Consider the following 21,479-nt stretch of genomic DNA (forward strand, 5'->3'; position numbering starts at 1 on the left):
AACAAAGAATTCCTGTAAATCTATTGCTAGATAAGCCAAAACTCATTTCTGTTAATCAAAGCAAAAGTACACAAAAATTTGACAAGGAGTACCATGGCCACCAAAGTCAGGAATAGGTTACAGAGCCCCAATATACTGAGATAACAGGGGAACAGGTGGGCATGTAAGTACTGGTGTCCACCAAGGCCAGGGGCATTGGATCCCTGAGAGCTAGAGTTATAGGCAGTCGTGAGCATCCAGCCATGGGTGTTGGGAATAAAACTCAGGTCCTATGCAAGAGCAGTATATGAGCTCTTGAAAGTGCTGAAGCATCTCATCAGCCTTCTTGTTTTGGAAGAATATCAACTTCTGAATATGTATGTATCAATTCATTCAAAGCAGAAAATACTTCTGACAAAGACTGTCTTAATATGCCCAAGTTTTCTTTTCTTCTTTTTTGTTGTATGTGTATGTATATATGCTAGAGGTCTGTGTTAGTCGCAGTGTGTTCCTCAGTTGCTCTCTACCTTATTTTTTCATGCAAGGACTCTCACTGAATCTGAAGCCCACCAGTTTACTAGACTGGCTGGCTCGCAAGACCCAGGAATCCCCTTGTTTCTTCTCCCTAGCTCTGAAATTGCAGGTTTCCTAGTTTTTTGTTTGTTTGTTTGTTTTGTTTTGTTTTCACAGGGGTTACTGGGGCTCAAACTTAGGTCTTCATGCTTGTGTGGCTTGTAGTTTACTGACTAAGCCATCTCTCCAACCCCTAAATCCCCAAATTTCTTAATTGGAGAAATAGAGGGGGTAAAATGGTCAAAACATTGTATGCATATATGGAATTCTCAAGTTATTAATAAAATATATTTTAAAAATGGAATCTTGTGAAATACAATAAGATCAGGACATTGCAGCTCAAAAAGAGCTGCCAAAAAAAATATCCTATCATTAAGAGATAATATAGTTTGGTAATAGGGGCAGTGATAGCCCCCATTAGAGTCAAAAGTTCTATTAACTAACATGTAATTTAGGTTTCTGAAGGTCATTAAACTTTTACATAGTCTGCTCTCCTTAATGAATTTTATTCTCCTTCCCAGTTCTTTTTGACCTACTCATTTTAAAAATCAAGCACAAAACTCAGTTTGTGTAATGTTTTCCCCAGCTCCATTTATCCTTGTTGCTGCTCATGTATACCCACACATTTAAAAACCATACCTTTCTTGTTTAGAAACACATGAAGTCAAAACCAAAGTCTCCCTGTAAGCCCTCATTCTCCTCTTTCTCTTATACTCTAAGCATTCCTAATTCATAGCATAGAATCTGACATAGAGTAAATATAGGATAGAATGGTCAGTAAATAACCTAACAATGACTGATGCATGGATTAATACTGATGATGGTAAAATGGGTAGCAGTTACTGAGTACCATGAGCTAGGCGATGAACCCTTTCACCCTCTTTATAAATTTGCTTAGAAAATGTAATACAGACTGCAGACAGGGCTTAGTGCTGCAGCTCTTGCCTAGCACATATGAAAGTTCCACCAGGAAAAAAGCCAACCCCCAAACAATTAGAAAATATAATTAAATGACTTAAATTCATAATGTAATATATATGTATACATAAAAAGGTGTCTCTTTGTAAATATAATTTTAAATAAATGCTTATGTGTATCTTTTTTCTTTTTGCTTCAAAGTTTTATATAATAACTATGTTTTAAAATGATTTCACAGTAAAATGTGTTACATTTTTCATTTTGTCAGTTGTAAGCTCTAAATAATTTTTAAAAATAAAATCACTCGTTTTTCTTTATATAACAAAAAATTTTAAGTAGTTTTAGAACAACACTCTTAAATCACACTCTTTCAAAAGTCTACTTTGAGATAAAAAAAAAACAAAAATATCAAAGATTTTGAGCTTAACTAATTGAAGCAGATTTACAAAAATACCAATCAATCATGTTAGAGCTCTTAAAGAAAAAAGGACAATGTTCAAAGAAAATTGAACAAATTGTCCCAGCTGGAAGAAAAATCTAATTTGCTCCATGCTGAGGGTGCTTCATGACTGGAACACAAGTGAAGTCTTTTCATTTGGTCAGTGTGCATTTTCAATGGCCATGTTTCATCTTACAACTGTAAAGCTAGTTTTTCTTTTCTTGGTCATCAGAAGATAGAGAAATAAATTTTAGTGCAGGCAATAAGACGGAATTGGCAAGTTCAAAATAACTTAATTATTAAAAACGGCATAAAAGACCAGCTAGTAGATTAAAAAAAAACCTATTAACATTTGTACAAACACACACACACACACACACACACACACACACACACACACACACACCCCTCTCTAAAAGGAGACCTGAGAAAGATGAGTAAAATACACTGCTTTGGAATTCTCTAAAAATCCACTAACTTGCACATTTAAATGTCTTTAACTTTTACCAATAATTAGAAAACATAACTTCCTAATAATGAAAGTTACATAATAATGTATTTAAATAACTTAGGGGAGACTTTAGACTTTTTAAAACAAGACATATTGGTAAGGTTATCTGAATATAGTTCTCAAAAACCAAGAATCTACCGAATAGAAGACCCAGAAATAAACCCACACACTTATGATGGACACCTGATCTTTGACAAAGATGCCAAAACCATACAATGGAAAAAAGATAGCTTCTTCAACAAATGGTGCTGGTCTAACTGGATGTCTACATGTAGAAAAATGTAAATAGATCCATACCTATCACCCTGCACAAAACTGAAGTCCAAGTGGATCAAAGACCTCAACATAAAACCAGACACATTAAATCGGTTAGAAGAAAAAGTGGGGAATACCCTAGAACTCATTGGTACAGGAGACAACTTCCTGAACAGAACACCAACAGCACAGGCTCTAAGATCAACAATCAATAAATGGGACCTCATGAAACTGAAAAGCTTCTGTAAAGCAAAGGACACCGTTCTCAAAACAAAATGACTGCCTACAGATTGGGAAAGAATCTTCACCAACCCTCTATCTGACAAAGAGCTAATATCCAGTATATATAAAGAACTAAAGAAGTTGAAAAGCAACAAATCAAGTAATCCAATTAAAAAATGGGGAACAGAGCTAAACAGAGAATTCTCGATAGAGGAATATGGCAGAGAAACACTTAAAGAAATGCTCAACGTCATTAGCCATCACGAAAATACAAATCAAAACGACCCTGAGATTTCACCTTACACCCATCAGAATGGCCAAGATGAAAAACTCAGGTGACAACACATGCTGGAGAGGTTGTAGGGAAAGAGGAACCCTCCTCCACTGCTGGTGGGAATGTAAACTTGTACAACCACTCTGGAAATCAATTTCTGGTGCTTTCTCAGACAACTAAGAATAGCGCTTCCTCAAGATCCAGCCATACCACTCCTAGGCATATATCCAAAAGAAGCTCAAGTACACAATAAGGACATTTGCTCAACCATGTTTGTAGCAGCTTTATTTATAATAGCCAGAAGCTGGAAACAGCCCAGATGCCCCTCAATTGAAGAATGGATGCAGAAATTGTGGTACATCTACACAATGGAGTATTACTCAGCAATGAAAAATAAGGAAATCATGAAATTTGCAGGTAAATGGTGGGACTTGGAAAGGATCATCCTGAGTGAGCTGTCCCAGAAGCAGAAAGACACACACGGTATATACTCACTCATATAGACATATAACATAGGATAAACCTACTAAAACCCTGAACATCCAAAGAAACTAACCAAGAGGGTGGACTCTGGCTAAAATGCTCAATCCCCATTGTGAAAGGCAAAGAGGATGGACACCAGAAGAAGAAGAAAACAGGAAACAAGTTAGGTGCCTCCCACAGAGGGCCTCTGAAAGGCTCTGCCCTGCAGACTATCAAAGCAGATGTTGAGACTTATGGCCAAACTTTGGGCAGAATGCAGGGAATCTTATGAAAGAAGTGGGAAACAGTAAGATCTGGAGAGGACGGGAACCACACAAGGAGAACCAAAAAATCTGAGCACAGGGGTCTTTCCTGAGACTCATACTCCAACCAAGTACCATGCATGGAGATAACCTAGAACCCCTGCACAGATGTAGCCCATGGCAGTTCAGTGTCCAAGTAGGTTCCATAGTAATGGGAACAGGGACTGCTTCTGACATGAGCTGATTGGCCTGCTCTTTGATCACCTCCCCCTGAGGGGGGAGCAGCCTTACCAGGCCACAGAGTAAGACAATGCAGCCACTCCTGATGAGACCTAACAGACTAGGATCAGAAGGAAGAAAAAGAAACCCTCCCCTACTAGTGGACTTGGGGAGGGGAGTGTGTGGAGAAGGGGGATGAAGGAAGGGATTGGGAGGGGAGGAGGGAGGGAACTAGAGGTAGGATACAAAGTAAATAAAGTATAATTAAAAATAAAAAAAAAGAATTTTAAAATAAAAAACCCTAAAAACAAAAACAAAAAACCCCCCAAGAAACTAAGTCCCTTGTCATGATCTCCTGTGACTGAGAGGGCTGCTTTCAAATGAAAGCCTACTAGCTGATTAAAGTTTTCCCTAAAACATTAGGAGCATCCCTTTCTTTGAGATCTCCAGCTGACATATATAACTTCTTGATGTTTTTGTTTTAAGTGTAGAGATGGTTTCTAAGTATGCCAGATTCAAATCTAGTGTATTTAAAGCTTGCTTTTCAGACAGTTGACAAAAACTCTTGAATTCCAAAGCTCCCTTTGGTGTCACAGTATCACTAATGCTCCTGTGAGGCCAATGAGTATCCTTACCGTGAAATAAAACTGCTCTGTCTCTTGCTGGTTAGCTCTCCTCTTAGCAATGCTGGGCTTGCTCATGAATGTTTCTGAGACTGTTGACTTGACAGACTCCATGGAATTGCTATATTGGAAGCAGTCAGACACATCAAAATCCTCCACTGTCACGATGTCCTGAATGGTCTGCAGGGTTGCCTCCATTGTCTTTTTCACCTATAACCATAATGGCCAAAAATAACCAAGAGAGGCAGGCTATAAAATAGCAAGTAAGAGGATCAACTAGGAGGAACTGAGAGGGAATATGGTCCCAAGGGAGGAGTAGGGAAAGAAGGAGGATGGTAGCAGAGATTACTGTTCCACATCTCACTGAACAGAGAGTGATAAACATCACAAGAACCCTGCTTCAGCCTGGTGCTCCAGCAAATACCTAAACGCCACTACCCCTTTTCTGCTATGAACCTGACTTGCCTCTTTTATGTAATGTTCACTTATCCAAAAATACTTATTTTATGTGTAAGGATGTTTTGTCTGCATGTGTGTATATCCCATGCAGTGCTTGGTGGCTGTGGAGGCCAAAGAGGTATGGGAGCTCCTAGAATTGAAGTCAGTGATGTCTGAGAGCTACCATGCATGTATTAGAAGCCAGTGCTTTTAACCCCTTAACCATCTCTCTAACCCCAATGTTTATTTTTAAGATTTAGTACTATTTCTTTATTATAATGGAAGTGCAAAGGATAAGAGAACAAAATAATTGCAAGCTAATATTCCCACCATACCAAAGCTAGTTAAAATATGTGCTTGGTCTAGTTCTTCAGTGTTCCTGGCACTGTTTCATGACCGTCAACCAATCATTGAATTTACTTTCCTATTTGTAAACTAAGTGACCCAACCCTAGTCCTGCCTAGTAAAATTACGACTTATTAAGATACAAGGTAAAAAGCCACCTCAGTGCAGCCAAAAACTGGATTACTGATCAAACTGCCCCTTTAAATTGGCTATTAGAAGAAAATATGCTATGTTTAAAAAAAAAAAAAAAGTCTTGTAAGAGGATAGAGATGTCTGAAGTGTCAAAGTCAAAGGCATCTTTTTTAAAATGCTGGAAAAAGACAGTCATGAATTGGTCATTTCCGAGATTTGGTATTGTTCAAATAGTGGCCAAGTACTACTTTGATTAAATGTGTAGTGAGGAGGGGCATTTTGTAAAAGCTTAAAATAGAGCACAATCTTTGGTAATGTACAAGAACAACTTCCTGATTTCAAGGGCAGGATGTAGCAGCGGGGAAAGCACAAGCCTCCACTTGGCCAGGAAATCTTTGCAATAGCCCAGACATTCTCTGCATGCTCACTCCACCAGCCCCGATGGACAGCCGCAAGTAGTTCAACAAGGAAATAGTGGCTCCGAGCCTCCTGGGAAGGAAACTTACCTCTTCATTCTCAATCTTCAAAGTGGATAAGCGAGACTGCAGTTGTTGGCATCTCTGCACCAGCTCACTCTGTACCGGCTGCTGGGCACAGAGTTGAGAGGCCTGTCAGAAAAAGCAACATGAGGTTAGGAAGAGGACACATATCTGTTGAGGATTTCAGAGTTCTCATTACTGCTGACGAAATGATTTATACTGTATTAGGTATCCCAACTACTGGAAGGTTTGCAGTTTCTATTTGCAAACAAAATCCAAAGACTGTATGTGTGAACTTCCAGAACAAAGAGTACATGAAAGGAATGGGGAGGGGAATTTGTTTGGAAAGACCATGTTTCTCTCTTTGGAACCCATAGGCAGGTGGGTGGTTGGCAATGGTAGATCTAGCAGTGTCTGCAGATCTATGGAATTCTGAGGAGGCTAGACAAAAGTGCCTCAGACAGCCTCTGCTCCAGAAACCCAACACTTTGGCAAAGTGAAGTTCCTGCCAAATGTCCAAGTGGTCACCTCTCTGGCACGTCCCTCTTCCCACTTCATACCCTAGAGTTAAAAAGCAGGAGAGAAGTGGGCCAGGAAGCTAACTCATTGCTGTTGGCAACCAGTATGTTTATAAATCTGGGCCTTCTGTGAGAGTTTTGAGTCAATGGGAAACAGCTCATGTGAATATGGGAACAAGTTCACGGGCTATGTTAGAAAGCCCTGGAGGGCCTGAGATATGATGGGACTTCACATCTTGTAAATAGCTATCATTGTATCTTACGAGGCCTGGGATTCCCCCCCCACACACACTCCCAGCCCCAATTAACTACCAACCAACTTTATCCTCTGTGAAGGATGAGCTGCCCTAGAGTCTCTTGATAAAGATAAGGCTACGGCATGATGTGATCCAATCTCCTGGAAGACTGATGAGAGGCAGAAAGCTGGGAGGTGGTAGGACCCATGTGGAGGCAGTGCCTGTCACTTTACCAAGCATCCTTTAGCTCTTATCATAAGAGAGACATCTGGAGACATCTGGATAGAACTGGGATCCTTCACCCTTAGCAAAGAGTTTTATGTTATTTTTAGAGTTTTTTCAATGTTATTTTTAAAAGTTTATGTATTAGTTTTAGTATATTATTTTCATATACTTGCAAACCATCCTCTTACTAAAAAACACTTTTCAAAAGGAGGGGACTGGAAATTGACCCCTTTCTCTATTGGTATTAAAGATTCCAACTAATTTGACCTCTTCTTAAGCTGAGAGGCTGGCTCAAGATTTGGAGCTGATTTCACTCTGGCTTTTAGATACGTAGACATAATAGAGAAAGCTTGGTGGCCAGATGGGTTAGTGCCAAGAATGAAATTTCTGTCTCTGGCTGCCTGATATCATCAGTCAGGCATCCAGTGCCCCTCAAACCTCTGGGTGCACCAATAGTAGAAACAGGCACCAATTCCTAGTGCATCCGAGAACAGCTGACATCAGCTCATGTGCTGTGGCCCAAGAACACTAGTGTGGCCAATTTCAAGCTTTCATTAAAGTGTCACCTGAACTCTGGGCCTATTTTAAAGACTTCCAGATAGCTCCTTTCTTCTGCCTACAGTCAATCCACAGTAAGGCAGAAAGACTGGCAGCAGGGACCAAGAACTGCTTGACATCTCATTTCTATGCCAGAATGTGAAATCATGGGAAATTCTGCCCCTTTTTCTAGCCAAACCACTGATCAACTGTATCATATAAAGGGCAAAAGAATGAACTATCATTTTTTAAAGTCACCCAGGCCTAGCATGAGAGAATTTGAGGAAAAATTATCTTTAAGCCTGTTTCTTTAAGAAGCAGCATAGCTGCTGGTGCATGCTTTGCCAATGATCTTCAGCCAGGATGCAAGGTAATGCATTCCAGCTGTGCTTTGGAGTATGGAAATGTGGTTCTGACAGGGCGAGGAGGGGGCCTGAATACTCATCATCTGGATTTCCCTTTATGGAGACATGCTGTTTGGCTCAGAAGATAACTCAGTTAACACCAGAAAATCCACCAGTCCATTCAGCTAGTCCCAAGTTCCACTTATTTTTGGGAAGGAATCTCAATGGCAGTTGGAGAAGGGGCTTAGAAGACAAATTTGAACATAAGTCAAAGCAGGTGAAGAATGGGGCATCTTGGAAGCTGGTAATGCTCCTCCTCCAACTTTAACTGACATGTAGTTTTAGTTTCCCATCTGTTTAGACGCTGACATCTCCTCAGTCACAGCAATGGAAACAAACTGTAAGGGGTTTGGTTTTCTCCAAGAAGTAAAGGAGAGAACCACCTTCAAGTTTTGTATGTAAGACACAGAGGTACTACTCCATGTGGCCTGTCTATGACAGTAAACTGTCTGATCAGAACACTACTGCTGTCAGGCTAGAGCATGGTTTTCTAAAGAGTCTAGAAGCTAATCCCAAGGGAAGATTGCTCTTGGCAAGAACACATTCCTGATTTGTGGTCTCATCTTATCTGCTCTTTTTGATTTCACTACTGTGGGCAGCTGAGGAAACTTTGAGTGAATCTGTAAAAAGTGGATGAAGTCCTGAGTAAATGTGTGTTGTTGACATGGACATGGCCATGTCAAGGACCAACGCCTCAGACCTGTGGGAATGACAAAGCCTTCCCCATGCTGGTCACACTTGAAACTCGCATAGCCTTCCCTTGGTCTGAGTGTGAATGTTGATAGTGTATGTAGTTTATAATTGATCAGTGAGTATGTCCTGGTTTGTTTTGTAGTTGGTATCCTCCACCAGAGCTAGCACAACCTACCTGACCCCCAGCTTTTCTGTACATGTATCTGTGCTTCTCTTCATTCTCTGGCCACACCAGTCAGGTTTCTGGGACAAAGATACTTAGGACAGGGTGGGCTACCCTCTGAGAGAACCATCTACTTTACAGCTCTGGCCAGCTAAATTAGATGGAACTTGAGCTTACGCTCAGGAATAAGTACATTAGTCAAAATCAAAGAGATATACTGAAGGGCCTGAAGGAATAGAACACAGCTCACCTGAGAGCAAGCCCCCTCTCTTTTGGATGCAAGACAAAACAAAAAAACCAAAAACTATAGATAAGTCTAGTAATTCAGGTCCCTTTGGAGAAAAGGTCCAAGAGAGGGAAGGGCCTTACCATATCTCCCATGTGGGGCTGGAATTCAAATTTCATAGGGGGACAGAAAACATTGTTGTACATCTCCATGAGCCGCTGCTTGTCACTGGTGGCATCCAGGTTTTCTACGGCATTTTCAATAGCATCCAGACCCTCATGTTTTGATTGTTCCAGGTTTAATTCAGCAGACAGGAAAGTGCGCAGGGCCCGGTTCAGGCTAGCATGGTAGCCTAGGTCACAACACTGCTGTGGGAAGAAGAAGGCACATAACCATACCACAGATATCCCAAGGCCTGATAGAAAGGGAAGTGGTCTCTGGGGCAAATTTGACCATATCAAGGTGACTGACTGACTAACTGCAATAGGAAGGAAACTGAGGTTACAAGACCTGGGTAAGATTTCTTAGTTCTTGCCTCCTAGGTCAGTGGTTAAGCATAACCATTTAGGGCACTGAGGTGGTTAGACAGAAGACAATCCTAAGAACCCAATGATAAGAGTTAATAAAATACTATTCCATAAAAATGAGAATAGCCAAGAGTTAAAGAATTCTGTTCTATTTTTTGGTTTGTCTGCTGGATGTCATAACATAAAAAATTCAACAGTAACAATTCCCTGAGGATTGCTGTGGTTCAAAGTCCCTACATAGCAAGCTTCCCAGGCCAATACAGCATTCAAGAATCAAAAAATCTGAAGCGCTATATCAGCAGTAAATTTACATATATGCAATTCTAGGTAGGTGGTAGAAGGAGCAAACAGAAGGCTGAGTTGAGTCTTGACATCAACTTCCAGTGTTCTGGAACAGGCCTGAGCTGAAGAAAGTTAAACTAAAAAGTTCCAAATATAAATGTTACTGGGGAAATTCTCATCATGTCTCTGATTTTCAACAACAAAAATGAAAAGAAAATGCTTTGAAAGAGGCAATTGTAGGGGCCGGGGAATGTAGGTCAACTAGAAAGGGGTCTTGTCTAGCATGCATGGAGACTTAGGTTTGATCCCCAGCACTAGATAAACTGAGTGTGGTGATACAGACCTGTTAATCTCAAGCACTCAGGAGGGGAAAGCAGGAGGATCAGAAGTTCAAGGTCATCCTCAGCTTTATAATCAATTCAAAGCCAGGCTCTGTCTTTAAACAAACAAACCATGGCTAGAGGAATAGCTCAGTTAGTAAAGTCCTTGTGGTTCAAGTAAGAGGAATTATGTTTGATCACAAACCTATGTAAAAGCTGGATGAAGTGTCTGTAATCCCAGCACTGAAGAGGTGGGGAAAGGAACTTGATGGTTAGCTAACTAAGATGAACCTTTCAGAATCCTGTGTCAAAAAACAAGGTCAGGGCTTAAGAGATGGTTGTGAGGTTAAAAGTGCTTACTGCTCTTGCAAAAGACCTGAGTTTGGCTTCCAGCAGCCTGCCACAAGTCTATTCTAGAATCACAGGACACTTGCACTCATGTGCACATATTCATTTTACGCACACACATTAAACAATAACAAACAAAACCAAACACAATGGACTGTGTTGAGAAGGAATGATACTTGAAGTTGTCTCCTGGCCTCTGCATACATGTGCATGTACTCCCACATATATTAGCACACACACACACACAAAGGAAAAAAAAAGAACATAACAGTAGAGGAGTAGAGGCAGAATCAAGCAACCCTGGAAAAAGCTACTCCTATTCAATCTCTAGACCTGTGGTCTTGACAGTCCAGTGAACAAATGTGACCCGTACAGTGGTTTTCAAGCTTTGTATGGTCTGGTTTGAAGAATAAATTCTGCAGAAAAAGTCTGAAAAAAATGTCTGGATTAAATGTAATTCCCAACGTTCTTTTCAGCAATGGCATTCTGTAATACTATGGCAATATCCTCTGCCCCTTCAATAAAGACCTAGAGATCTAAATTCCTTGGCCATTAGTTATCACCTCTATTATTTACACAGCTTTGATGTCCGGAGCCTGAGAGGAAATGTCAGAGCAAAATTTCTGGATAGAGTAAAGCCATCTGCCTGACTGTAATTTTACTGCATAAATAAGCATCAAATTAATTTCCCCGGCCTTTCCTCATCATCATGATCACTTCAGGAACAGCCACTACTGGGGAAGAAAAAACATGTGACAGGCCGCCTCCTTCCAGGCATCTGACACAAAGCTTGTAATGGAGCACACATTGAGCTGAGTTCTGGGTTCAGTGCCAACAGACTCTGGCAGGTGCCCGACTTCAGCAGAGTAACAGCAGCGACAGCATAACTACAACCAGAGGATGGGAAAACATGAAATTCAGTCAGAGGAAGAGCAAATGGGATCTAGACAAAGGCAGCTGATTGGGAGGCTGCACATGCAGGGTCCCTTCATCCTCTAGGAGATGCTGTTGAACTAATTAATCAGGCTGCCTTTGAACCTGCCACCCTTCTTGCCTATCTCTAAGATGTCCTATAGTTCCTAAGATGAACTCTATACTTAAACGTGTAGTGAACAAAAAACTGCCAACAGAGTGTGCTGGAGGATTGGGGGGGGGGGGGTGTCCTTAAGAAATCTTCATATATTTTTGGAAACTTCACTTTCCTCTCTATCCTAATCCACACCTTATGTTAAAACAGTGTTGTTATAAAATGAGATTTTTACCATGCCCTTGAAGAATATAAAATACTTATCCCTATCAAGGTAAAATTCACCTTCACTTTGTACATGTAAAGAATGCTTCTGTTCATTAATGATGTTCACTATCTGCCAGTACATTCTATATTTTAATCCTCATAATCATCACCACTGAAGTTTTTCATACAAGATGAAAGCTCAACTAAGTTACATAACTTGACCAAAGTTAAATGGGCAAGCAACAAACATATAAAAAACCCAAACTGTAATTTGTGCATAGGCTACTTATTCAGCATCATCTCCCTATATGCGTACCTTTATTCTCTTTTGCTGAATTCTAGTGACAGACTCTCTGCATAGGATAGAGTGTTGAAAAAGGCCCCTAGTGTTCTAGGCCTCTAGCCTAGAAATATAGTTTACCTCTTTGGGCTAAAAATGTGGGAAATACCAGCTTTGTAGCTTGTTATGTGACAAATGGACAATACATTTCACACATATCTGGCACTGTGTAGATTCAAAACTAACACCAATCACCAGCATCTGCCAATCTACTGTCCTCTACTCAGCAGCTCCTAGCATTTCTTTTCCTGCAATATTACCCTTCATTTTCACCTGCTGGAATTGGACTCAATTGTTAAGATCCAAATTAAATTCTCAGCCTCTGGGAAGCCAGACAGCCCTGCATTCCTGGTTCCACTTCACACCAACTGCATTCATCCTCATATGACCCTCAATACACACAGTCATTCTGAGGCCTGCCATTTCATATCACTCCACCCAGAACACAGGTATCTCAAAGTGAGATACTCTCATTCTTGTTTACAATTTTTCCTAGTAGGTCTTATTCACAAAAGGCATTCAATAAAATTGAGTGATGGATGCCATGGCAAAGACTCCAACCTCTCAGGATATTGTCTAGTGGGCTGAGAACTGACCCACATGTTCTATTTCATATAGTCTAAGAATGGCAGGCACTTTCCAAAGTGTAAGCATTGCTGCTATTTGTATGACCATTATGAAACTTCTGTGCCAATGAGTTAGGGTCAAACTGATAATGTGTCCTCTGGTTCTGCCATGCTTTCAGCTAACCTAGGAGATGTGGGCAGGGCCTTGACCATCTTCATATTTGTAAGGGCAAAACTAGGCCAGTAGCAAAGAAACACTATCTGGCAGGGTTAAGTAAATGAGATTTGAATATTTCCCATGAGAATCCCAATGGGTAGAGAGGGAACACATAATTTTGTTTACACCAGAAACAAAGCATCCTTTCCATGTTGATTTTTATGAATTCCATGGCATGCTGAGTTCCTTTAGCCATTTCTGGATTACACAAATGCTATAAAAACTCTCAGGAGAAATAAAATTCTTATAAAAAATTGAGTAATAGACCATTTCAATGTGTGAAATTAAATCCACAGTTCGTTATCTCCTCACCAGCTGGTATTCTCCCTCAGAGTATCTAGAGAAGACCTGGAAATGACAAATGAGTGCTTCCTATCACCCTTCAGTACAGTACTATCATACAGTAGAGAAAAACAACTGCTTTCAATAAAACTTACAGTGGGGAAATCAGGTTCTCTCCTGCCCAATTTGGGTGTATATTGTATCACAGACTTTCTATCCAGGTACCTGGCACTCCAGCTACCCAGTGACAATGATAATGTCCTGTACTTAATTTCCCCATCTGCTCCTAGGCCAAGAGATAGGTATAAAGGTAAGAAATTATACTCCAACAAGCCTACAGTTCTTAGAAACTACCAAGTGAGATCAAAGTGTCTTTTTGGGCTAAGAGCCAAGTTTTTCCTAGTATGTATATGATGTCTCATGTGGATTCTTACAGTCTGAGTTTACATTAAATCTTTTATTATACCATACAAAGCAACCAGAGATTAGTCCTTATATCAGATAAATGACATTGATTAAAAACAACTTTGTTTGTTTGGTTTTGTTTGTTTGTTTTTGAGAAGGGTTTCTCTGTATAGCCTTGGCTGTCCGGGAATTCATTCTGTAGACCAAGCTGGCCTCGGACTCAAGAGATCTGCTTGCCTCTGCCTCCCAAGTGCTGGGATTAAAGGTGTGTACCACCACCACCTGGTTAAAAATAAATTTTATTTATCCTTAATGTCTTAAATATAGATTGAGTCAAACCCCTATAAAGGAGGTACAATGGTGGAATATGACATATACAGCAATGGACTGGAATTACACTCATTCCATGTCTTAAAGCAACTTCTGGATACTTACTGTTGAGATCATAATGCCAACATATCCACACTCCCTACTCCCTCTTTGTTTCTTTGCTACAGAACAGCGTGGGTACTTTTAACTGCATAGAACAGTATGAAAAAAAGGAAGAAACTACTGATAGATGCAAACAGTGTAGATAGGCTAAGAAAAAAATTTTGTATAAAAAAAAAAAAAAACAGATACAAAAACTATACTCTGGAGCCAGCAAGATGGCATGCTTTGAATGCCTGCTGGCTTGAGATCAATTCCCAGAAGCTACGTGTCTTGATTTGTTTTAACTGTTGACTTGATACAACCTAAATAATCTGGGAAGAGAGTCTTAACAAGAAAGTATCTAGGTGTGGAAATGTCTACGGAGGATTGTTTTGAGTGTTAACTGATGTATAATGAACCAGCCTATTGCAGGTGATACCACTCCCTAGATTGAGAGTCCTAAACTATAAATGAGAGAAGAAAGCTAGCTGAAAGCAAGAAAGTAAGCAAACAAGTAGACAGACAGACAAGCAGGCAACAGGAATGGATATTCTCTTGACTAACAGTGTAATATGACTAGCTATTTTTGTTCCTGCTTTGACTTCCCTGAAATGATGGGACTATTACTTGGGATTGTAACTAAATAAAGGCTTTCTTCCTGAAGTTGCTCTTTGTTAATGTTAAGATATGTTATCATAGCAACAGAAATGAAAAACACCACATAAAAGTTTAAGGAGAAAAATGAGTCCACAAAGTTGTCTCCTGGTCCCAACACATACACTGTCTGTAGTATGTACATGTCCACATACACTCAAACAATAAATAAATTATATGCTATAAAACCTTAGCTTTATGACATCCTCTAACAGGCAACCTTAACCTAAGGGTGGAAGAATTGGAATAGTGATTGCCTGGGGTTAAGAATTAAGAATTTTCTAAAATAATGAGAATATATCTTTCATATTGTCTTTCTTCCTATGACTCCTTTTTGTTGTGAGACAGTCTCAGAGTCGAGGCTGTTCTTAATGCAGCTTCTACTTGCCAAGTGCTGAGACTTCAGGTGTGTGCTGCCACTGTTAGCTAAAGGTACTTATTTTATATCTTGCTAAATATATAGGCTACAAGAATATGCACATTTACCAAAACTCTTCAAACTAGCAACCAAACCAATCAATCAATAAACTTCATAATTAAATGTAAATTACACATGAAAAGAATATTAAAAAGATAAAATTAAAAAGCAAATCTTAACTTAGGAGATAATTTCCCCTTCAATAAACTATGTGTCCAGCTACATATAACTACTTAAGGTAAAGTAAACCTTAGTTCTTGATGTCTCAGATCTTAAAAGAGACACACAGTGACCTTCATTTTAATTCTCAGCTCATGGTAAGAAATATATCTTATAAATATACACTTACACACACACAAATGCATAAGCACACACACACCTAACATAAAACTTTCATTAAAAGGATCTTAGCCATATAACACTGTGATCTAATCAATTTTCCCCTCTATTCTAGTCTAATCCTTTAAAGTCAGTTAAACAAATAATCTGACTTAATGGATCATGGCTCATGGTTTGAAAAACTAGAGTGTAAGAATACATCTTAGGCAAAACCAGCTACATTCTATATGTAACATTGATGCTGAACACACACTTCACCCTATAAGTGTACTGGGTAATTATGGAGAATAGTGGTAGTATCTTCTTCTTCTTCTTTTTTTGTTTTTTAAAAGAGTAATGTTTTCTACAAAAATAAAAAAACAAACAACAAACAAAATAAGATACAGTCAAAACACAACCCAAACAAAGAACAAATTTACTCATGCCATGGAATGCTGTCATCCTGGACTTGTTCACCATCCCCTAAACCCGTGCCCTGTTGAGTAAGCACTATAGAGGCTGTCTTCTTTTCCAGTGGCTCTTCAAACCACATCCTGTGAAACTGAGGCTTTCAACAGGCTATTTTTTATTTCGAGGGGAAAAAAACTACAGAATATCTTGCTTCTTATATGACTTTTAAAACACCTGCCCATGTTTGATGAAGGCCTTGTGGATTTCAAAGGTTGTAACTCATACAGCAAAAGCCTCTCTTTTCCTGAAGTAAGGACTTTATTGAAACTGGTACAAATATACTCTAGGGGCAAAAGGAAGAAGACAAACCAGTAAAAGGGGTCTAACACCCTGTCTGGTCTAATTGTTTTGTCTTATTTATTTTATCAAATGTGAGATAAATAGCAGAAAGTGAGCATAAAAAGTGACTGTCTTCCTTGTGCTGAGTATGGGCATCTACCAACAGTGAAGGGGAAGAATAAAGGAACTGGTTTAGGGTTTTGACCTACACTGAAGGACAGTGTTCAGATTGGCATCAACAAGCAAGAGAGAACAAAGAAGAGCCTGAACAGAGACCAGGGCTCCACTTACCAGCTGAGACGATGACATCTAAGGCCTTGGGAGGACAAAACTCACTGATCAAAACTGCCTGGCTGAAAGGACACCAGAAGTTCTCCCAGCAGCCCTGATATAGGCCAGATTTAAACAATCTAGCTCTTTATTTTACTAGGCGCAGAGGGACAGGAAATAAAGCAGAGTTCCAGAATAGTTCAGTAGCAAGTCTGAGATGTGCTAACTAGTTATACAATAGTGAATCTGAGTCCAGATCCCCCACATGATGTAAAGCATAGCAGGTGTGCTTGTGAAGAAACGAAGGTGTGGCCAGAGTCTTGCAAACTCAGTGGCTATTGCCAAGAACCTGAGACAAATACCAGCTCTCAGAAAGGATACTGCTGATGCCCTAGAGACAGAACTGCTGATACCAATCAGCTGGCTCCAGACCCACTTTGGTGACTGGAAGGAGACATGAGAGAGGGTATGTTTGTATAGCTTCATATAAAGCTGGCCTGGGAACTGCCCGGACTGAAGTCTGTATATGAGACATTTTAGGACATAGGGATTGAGGAGAAACAATAAGAGATCAAAGTAAAGACTAACCATAAGGTCAAAGACAAATGGCTGTGCCTACTGCCTACGAAGCACACATGCTCTCTCTCATTTTTGTGCCACATCACAAAAGAGAACAGGGCCGATGCCAGTAGCCTTCTACACAAAAACCTAGTTTGTAGCACACTGTAAAACCATAACCTTGGGCAAATATGTCTCTTAACTCTCTGGGTCACAAATTAAGATATCATTGTGTATAAACAAGGATGATGTGACAATGAAATGAGAAGATCCCAAGAAACATGAATTCATATGTAAACATAAAACAAGGCATTTTAACTCTTGTCATCACTACAAGCTTTGATATAAGAGACTATTTCTTAACAAACAGAAGGGCACAGCAGTCAGAGTGTTGGTTTAGGAAACAGAATTTGGTGCAAATTTTGTCCCAGCCTTTTACTAACTCTGGCAAATCACTACACTCTCTAAATGTTAGTCAAAAGCAAGAGATAGAATTGCTTTTTCTCATGGAATGCTGTGAGGAGTGAATGATATCAAGTGTGGCAACTATCATCAGATTGTTTTCAAAATGGCCAAGATGCTGGAACACAGAAACAAGAAACATGTGCCTAGGCTTCTGAAGTTAGGCAAAAGGTGCCCAAGGTCTCCCACCCCATCTTTAAGTACTTACATCAATAATATCAGACAGGTCATGAATGTAGTACTTGAAGACAGATGCATTGGTTGCCTCCAAAGCCAATAAATACTCATTCCGGGCTTTAATAGCCTTCAGCTTATTCTCTGTGTACTTGGCTTGTCGCTAAAGAGAAAACACAAGTTCACTTTTAGTTTCTTTAATTAAAAAAATTAAAAACATTTATTTATTTCATGTGATGTGGTGTGTATGTTCATATGCACACATGTCTTTGTGTTTCTGTGGAGGTTGGAAGGCAACTTATAGAAGTCATTTCTCTCTTACCTGGGACTGAACTCAGGTTGTCAGACTAAGCGGCAAATGCCACCTGATGAACCACCTTGCTGACCTATCACTATTTTTTTTTTTTCTTTTTAAGAGAAGACTTGTGCACGCCTGTAATCCCAGCATTCAGGGAGGTAGAGGCAGGTGTATCTCCGTGAGCTCGAGGCTAGCCTGGTCTACAAAGTGAATCTAGGAGAGAGAAGGCTGCACAGAGAAACCCTGTCTTGAAAAAACAAAAACAAACAAACAAAGAAAAGACTGTTATGGGAGAGATGAAGGACAACACATTAAGAGGCCCCCCTTTGCTGCTACTCCTTGTGTACACCTGCTTTCAACTGGATCCCAACCTTGATGAATGAGATGAATGGATCAGATGTGCACTATACCTTGGTTCTGTCTTCACACACTATTCTCCACCCTGTTGTCAGCCTCAAAGAGGTACGTGCCTTTACCTCTACATCAAATGCTGGTATTAAAGGTCAAAACACAAGGCACACAGTCTCCCCTATTTCTCAAAGTAATAGTACATTTCACTTGATTTGGGAAATGGGCCGAGAAAGATGACTACTAATTCTTGTCAATAAACTTGATGTTAAAATCTGAGAGTTCATATGCTTAGGTTTTTCCAATAGCTAAGAATCCTGGCAAGACAAAGAAGGACTCTTTGGTTATTACACACCAAAGGAACCAAGAACTGTTTTGTTTAGCTCTTCATTGTACCCACTGGGAAATTATTCTCAATCTTGCCTTCTCAGCATCCCTTCTTCTCTACAGTTGCCAGAGCATATATACCTTCTCCTTCATCTTCTCAATCTTCTTCACAGAGCTCCTACGGACATGTTTTTCCTCAATGCGGACATTGGCTGTGGAATCAGGGGAGCGGGGGGTCTGCCGGTCCTCTTGCTTCACTGATTTCCCAATTTGCTTCTCTTCTTGCTTCTCTGCTTCCTTTAGTTTGCTCTGAGCACTGATACTGTCGGCATTGTACATGTGATATGTCTTCATGACCTGTAAGACATTTCCCACCCAGAGGTCAAGCCAATGTAGTCAACTTTATTTTACAGACTAACAAACTCAGCTGGAACTCTCCTACACAAAGCAATGTTCATATACTTCTAGGGGGAAATCCAGAAATGACTGGTTCAGCACATGTATATTAAAGACTATACCTAAGTATAGCATAACTTATTAGAATGCTTCCATATTAATTTCATCACTTTTAAAAAAATCTTATTCATTATTATCTGCAAGTATAACTCTTATTGGCTCAGTGATTTCTATTGCTTGGTCACTTCATGGTACTAAGTAGACAAGAAGTAAGAACAACTATCCCAGACCCCAAGGGCACAAGGCAACATGACCAAAGGAGTTATATTTTTATAACTTTTAAATATAAAGCAAGCAAGAGGAAAAGCCTTCAAAAGTTCTGGTCTGCTTTATCTCCATTAGATACCTGCTCTCATAGAAACACATCAATTGCAGCTACCATTTACTGAGTACTGAATATATTTCTGGCTTTGTGCTAAGTGCCACACATGTATGCATTTGTTAATATTATTTGTGTAACAATTCTACACCCTAGACAATGTCCTGTGAAGGCTGTACACCTGCACAACTCAGGTAAGAGGCTAGGAATGAAGAAAATTCATATCAAGTATAGTAAAAAAAGGGACATAGGGTCAGGTGTGGCGGTTTTAATTCCTGTACTCTGGAAGTAGTGCAGAAAGATCTTAGTGAGTTCAAGGCCAACCTGGTCTACAAGTGAGCCCCAAGATAGCCAGGACTACATAGAGAGACCTTGTCTTTAAAATCTGGAAAAGGAAAAAAAAAAAAAAAAAGATGTAATTTTCAAAATTTTCCAAAGAGCTATTCTCTAGGAATTGACAGTTTCTTAGTAAGAAGGCCAGGAAGACAGAATCTCAGGTCATTTCCAGCCCTCCCAAATATATTACTTGCAGATAAACAGGGACCAACCTCATTCTGTATCAAGTTTCTGTTTCCAAATAGGCAGCTTCCAGGTTCTATGAGGGATTAAAATACTTGATAACCAATCAACAATTGGAGATTCACAAATGCTAAAATTTGGATGCCATGAGTGTTTCTTTGAAGAGAAGAAACAGAAAGCCTAGGAGAAGGGTGTACTTGTAAGTAGTTGACAACAGAGAAAAACACTGATTCAATATTAGTACTAATGTCTAGCATTCAGTGCACACTGTCAGGGGTCTGTGTATGCCACTTAACTTAATCTTCACAATAACTTGATCAAAGACATGCTAGTATTTCTACTTCTAAAGATATCCATATCACCTATGGCACTGAAAGTCTTACAACTAGTAAATGGCAAAGAGTTAGAATTCAAACCTAAGTCCATCTAACTTCAAAATCCATATCTTATCTACTGAGTGTCAGTGATCATCCTCTGAATAGGACTGAAGCTGAACTAGCTGGGAGAAAAGACAAAAGACAGGCAAGGGAATCCTGAAGAAAGAGACTGATCTCATTTACGAATAAAACTAAACTGTTCAACTGAGAACAGTGCCTCAATTAGGGGCAGTTTTAGACCCCAGATAACTGGCAATGTCTGGAATGTAGAGGTTGCTAATAGGTAGAGACAGGGATACGTGTAGAGTCCATAACAAAAGAGTGTCTGCTTCAGAATTTTCAGTGGTGCTGAAGCTGGGAAAACCTGGAACCTTCTGGGTATAGGTTCACCTGAAGTTGCAAGAAGGAACAGAGAATACAGAGGTTCAGAACAGCTTAAATTATGTCTCATTTTAGACAGAGTAATTTAAATATTCACCTTACCCTGAACCTGATATCATTTCCTGGAAACTCCACTCTGCTTATACTCTGCATACCAACAACCAATGATGGTATTAATAAAGCTTTTCTAGGAAACCTGACTAGACCACTACTTTTCTAGGTTAAAAAGTAAGAAAGGCACCTGCCATGCTAGCTGAGGTAGGACAGACAAGGGGATTTTTTTTTTTTCACTTGAATGAGACTAAGAAATTAAAACACTAGAGTAAAGCATTATAAAACAGTAAATTTTTATTATATGAAGTACAGGATAAAGAGAAAACATGGCAAACAATCACAGGAGATCAAAACACTCAAATTAATAAAACCAACAACTTATATTGTTCCTTGCCCTTACAGAACGTAAAGAAACCTTTCATTTAAAGAAAATAAAGCATTACCCAATCTAAGAAATTAAATTCTCAAAGATAGCATGACTTTTTTTTTTTTTTTTACATTCTCTTCTGTAGTTGGGAAATGTCATATATGCCTCATTTTAAAATATGAGCAGACAGCCAGACGTTCTAGCACTCAGGAGGCAGAAGCAGATGAATCTTTGAATTCGAGACCAGCCTGATATATAGAGCAAGTTGCAGGACAGCCAGGGCTACAGAGAGAAACCCTGTCCCCAAAACACACACACACACACACACACACACACACACACACACACACACACACACACACA

At 39.6% G+C, this 21,479-nt stretch overlaps 1 protein-coding gene across 3 annotated transcripts in view; it reads right to left on the bottom strand.

Moving 5' to 3' along the window:
* Srgap2 (SLIT-ROBO Rho GTPase activating protein 2) overlaps window positions 1-21,479 on the bottom strand; it is a 221,872-nt gene that overhangs the window by 43,985 nt on the left and 156,408 nt on the right. For 2 of the 3 annotated variants that reach the window (XM_055602563.1, XM_055602574.1), the window contains exons 6-10: window positions 18,785-19,000; window positions 17,705-17,833; window positions 9,278-9,502; window positions 6,160-6,261; window positions 4,751-4,948 (exon numbers count right to left, since the gene is read on the bottom strand). In XM_055602563.1, the coding sequence (XP_055458538.1) occupies window positions 4,751-4,948; window positions 6,160-6,261; window positions 9,278-9,502; window positions 17,705-17,833; window positions 18,785-19,000 (870 nt within the window). The remainder of the gene's footprint in view (window positions 1-4,750; window positions 4,949-6,159; window positions 6,262-9,277; window positions 9,503-17,704; window positions 17,834-18,784; window positions 19,001-21,479) is intronic. The other variant, XM_055602569.1, reaches the window with a different exon arrangement.

Source organism: Psammomys obesus, unplaced genomic scaffold (genome assembly GCF_907164565.1).
Source record: "Psammomys obesus unplaced genomic scaffold, mPsaObe1.curated_primary_1811, whole genome shotgun sequence".
Taxonomy (NCBI): domain Eukaryota; kingdom Metazoa; phylum Chordata; class Mammalia; order Rodentia; family Muridae; genus Psammomys; species Psammomys obesus.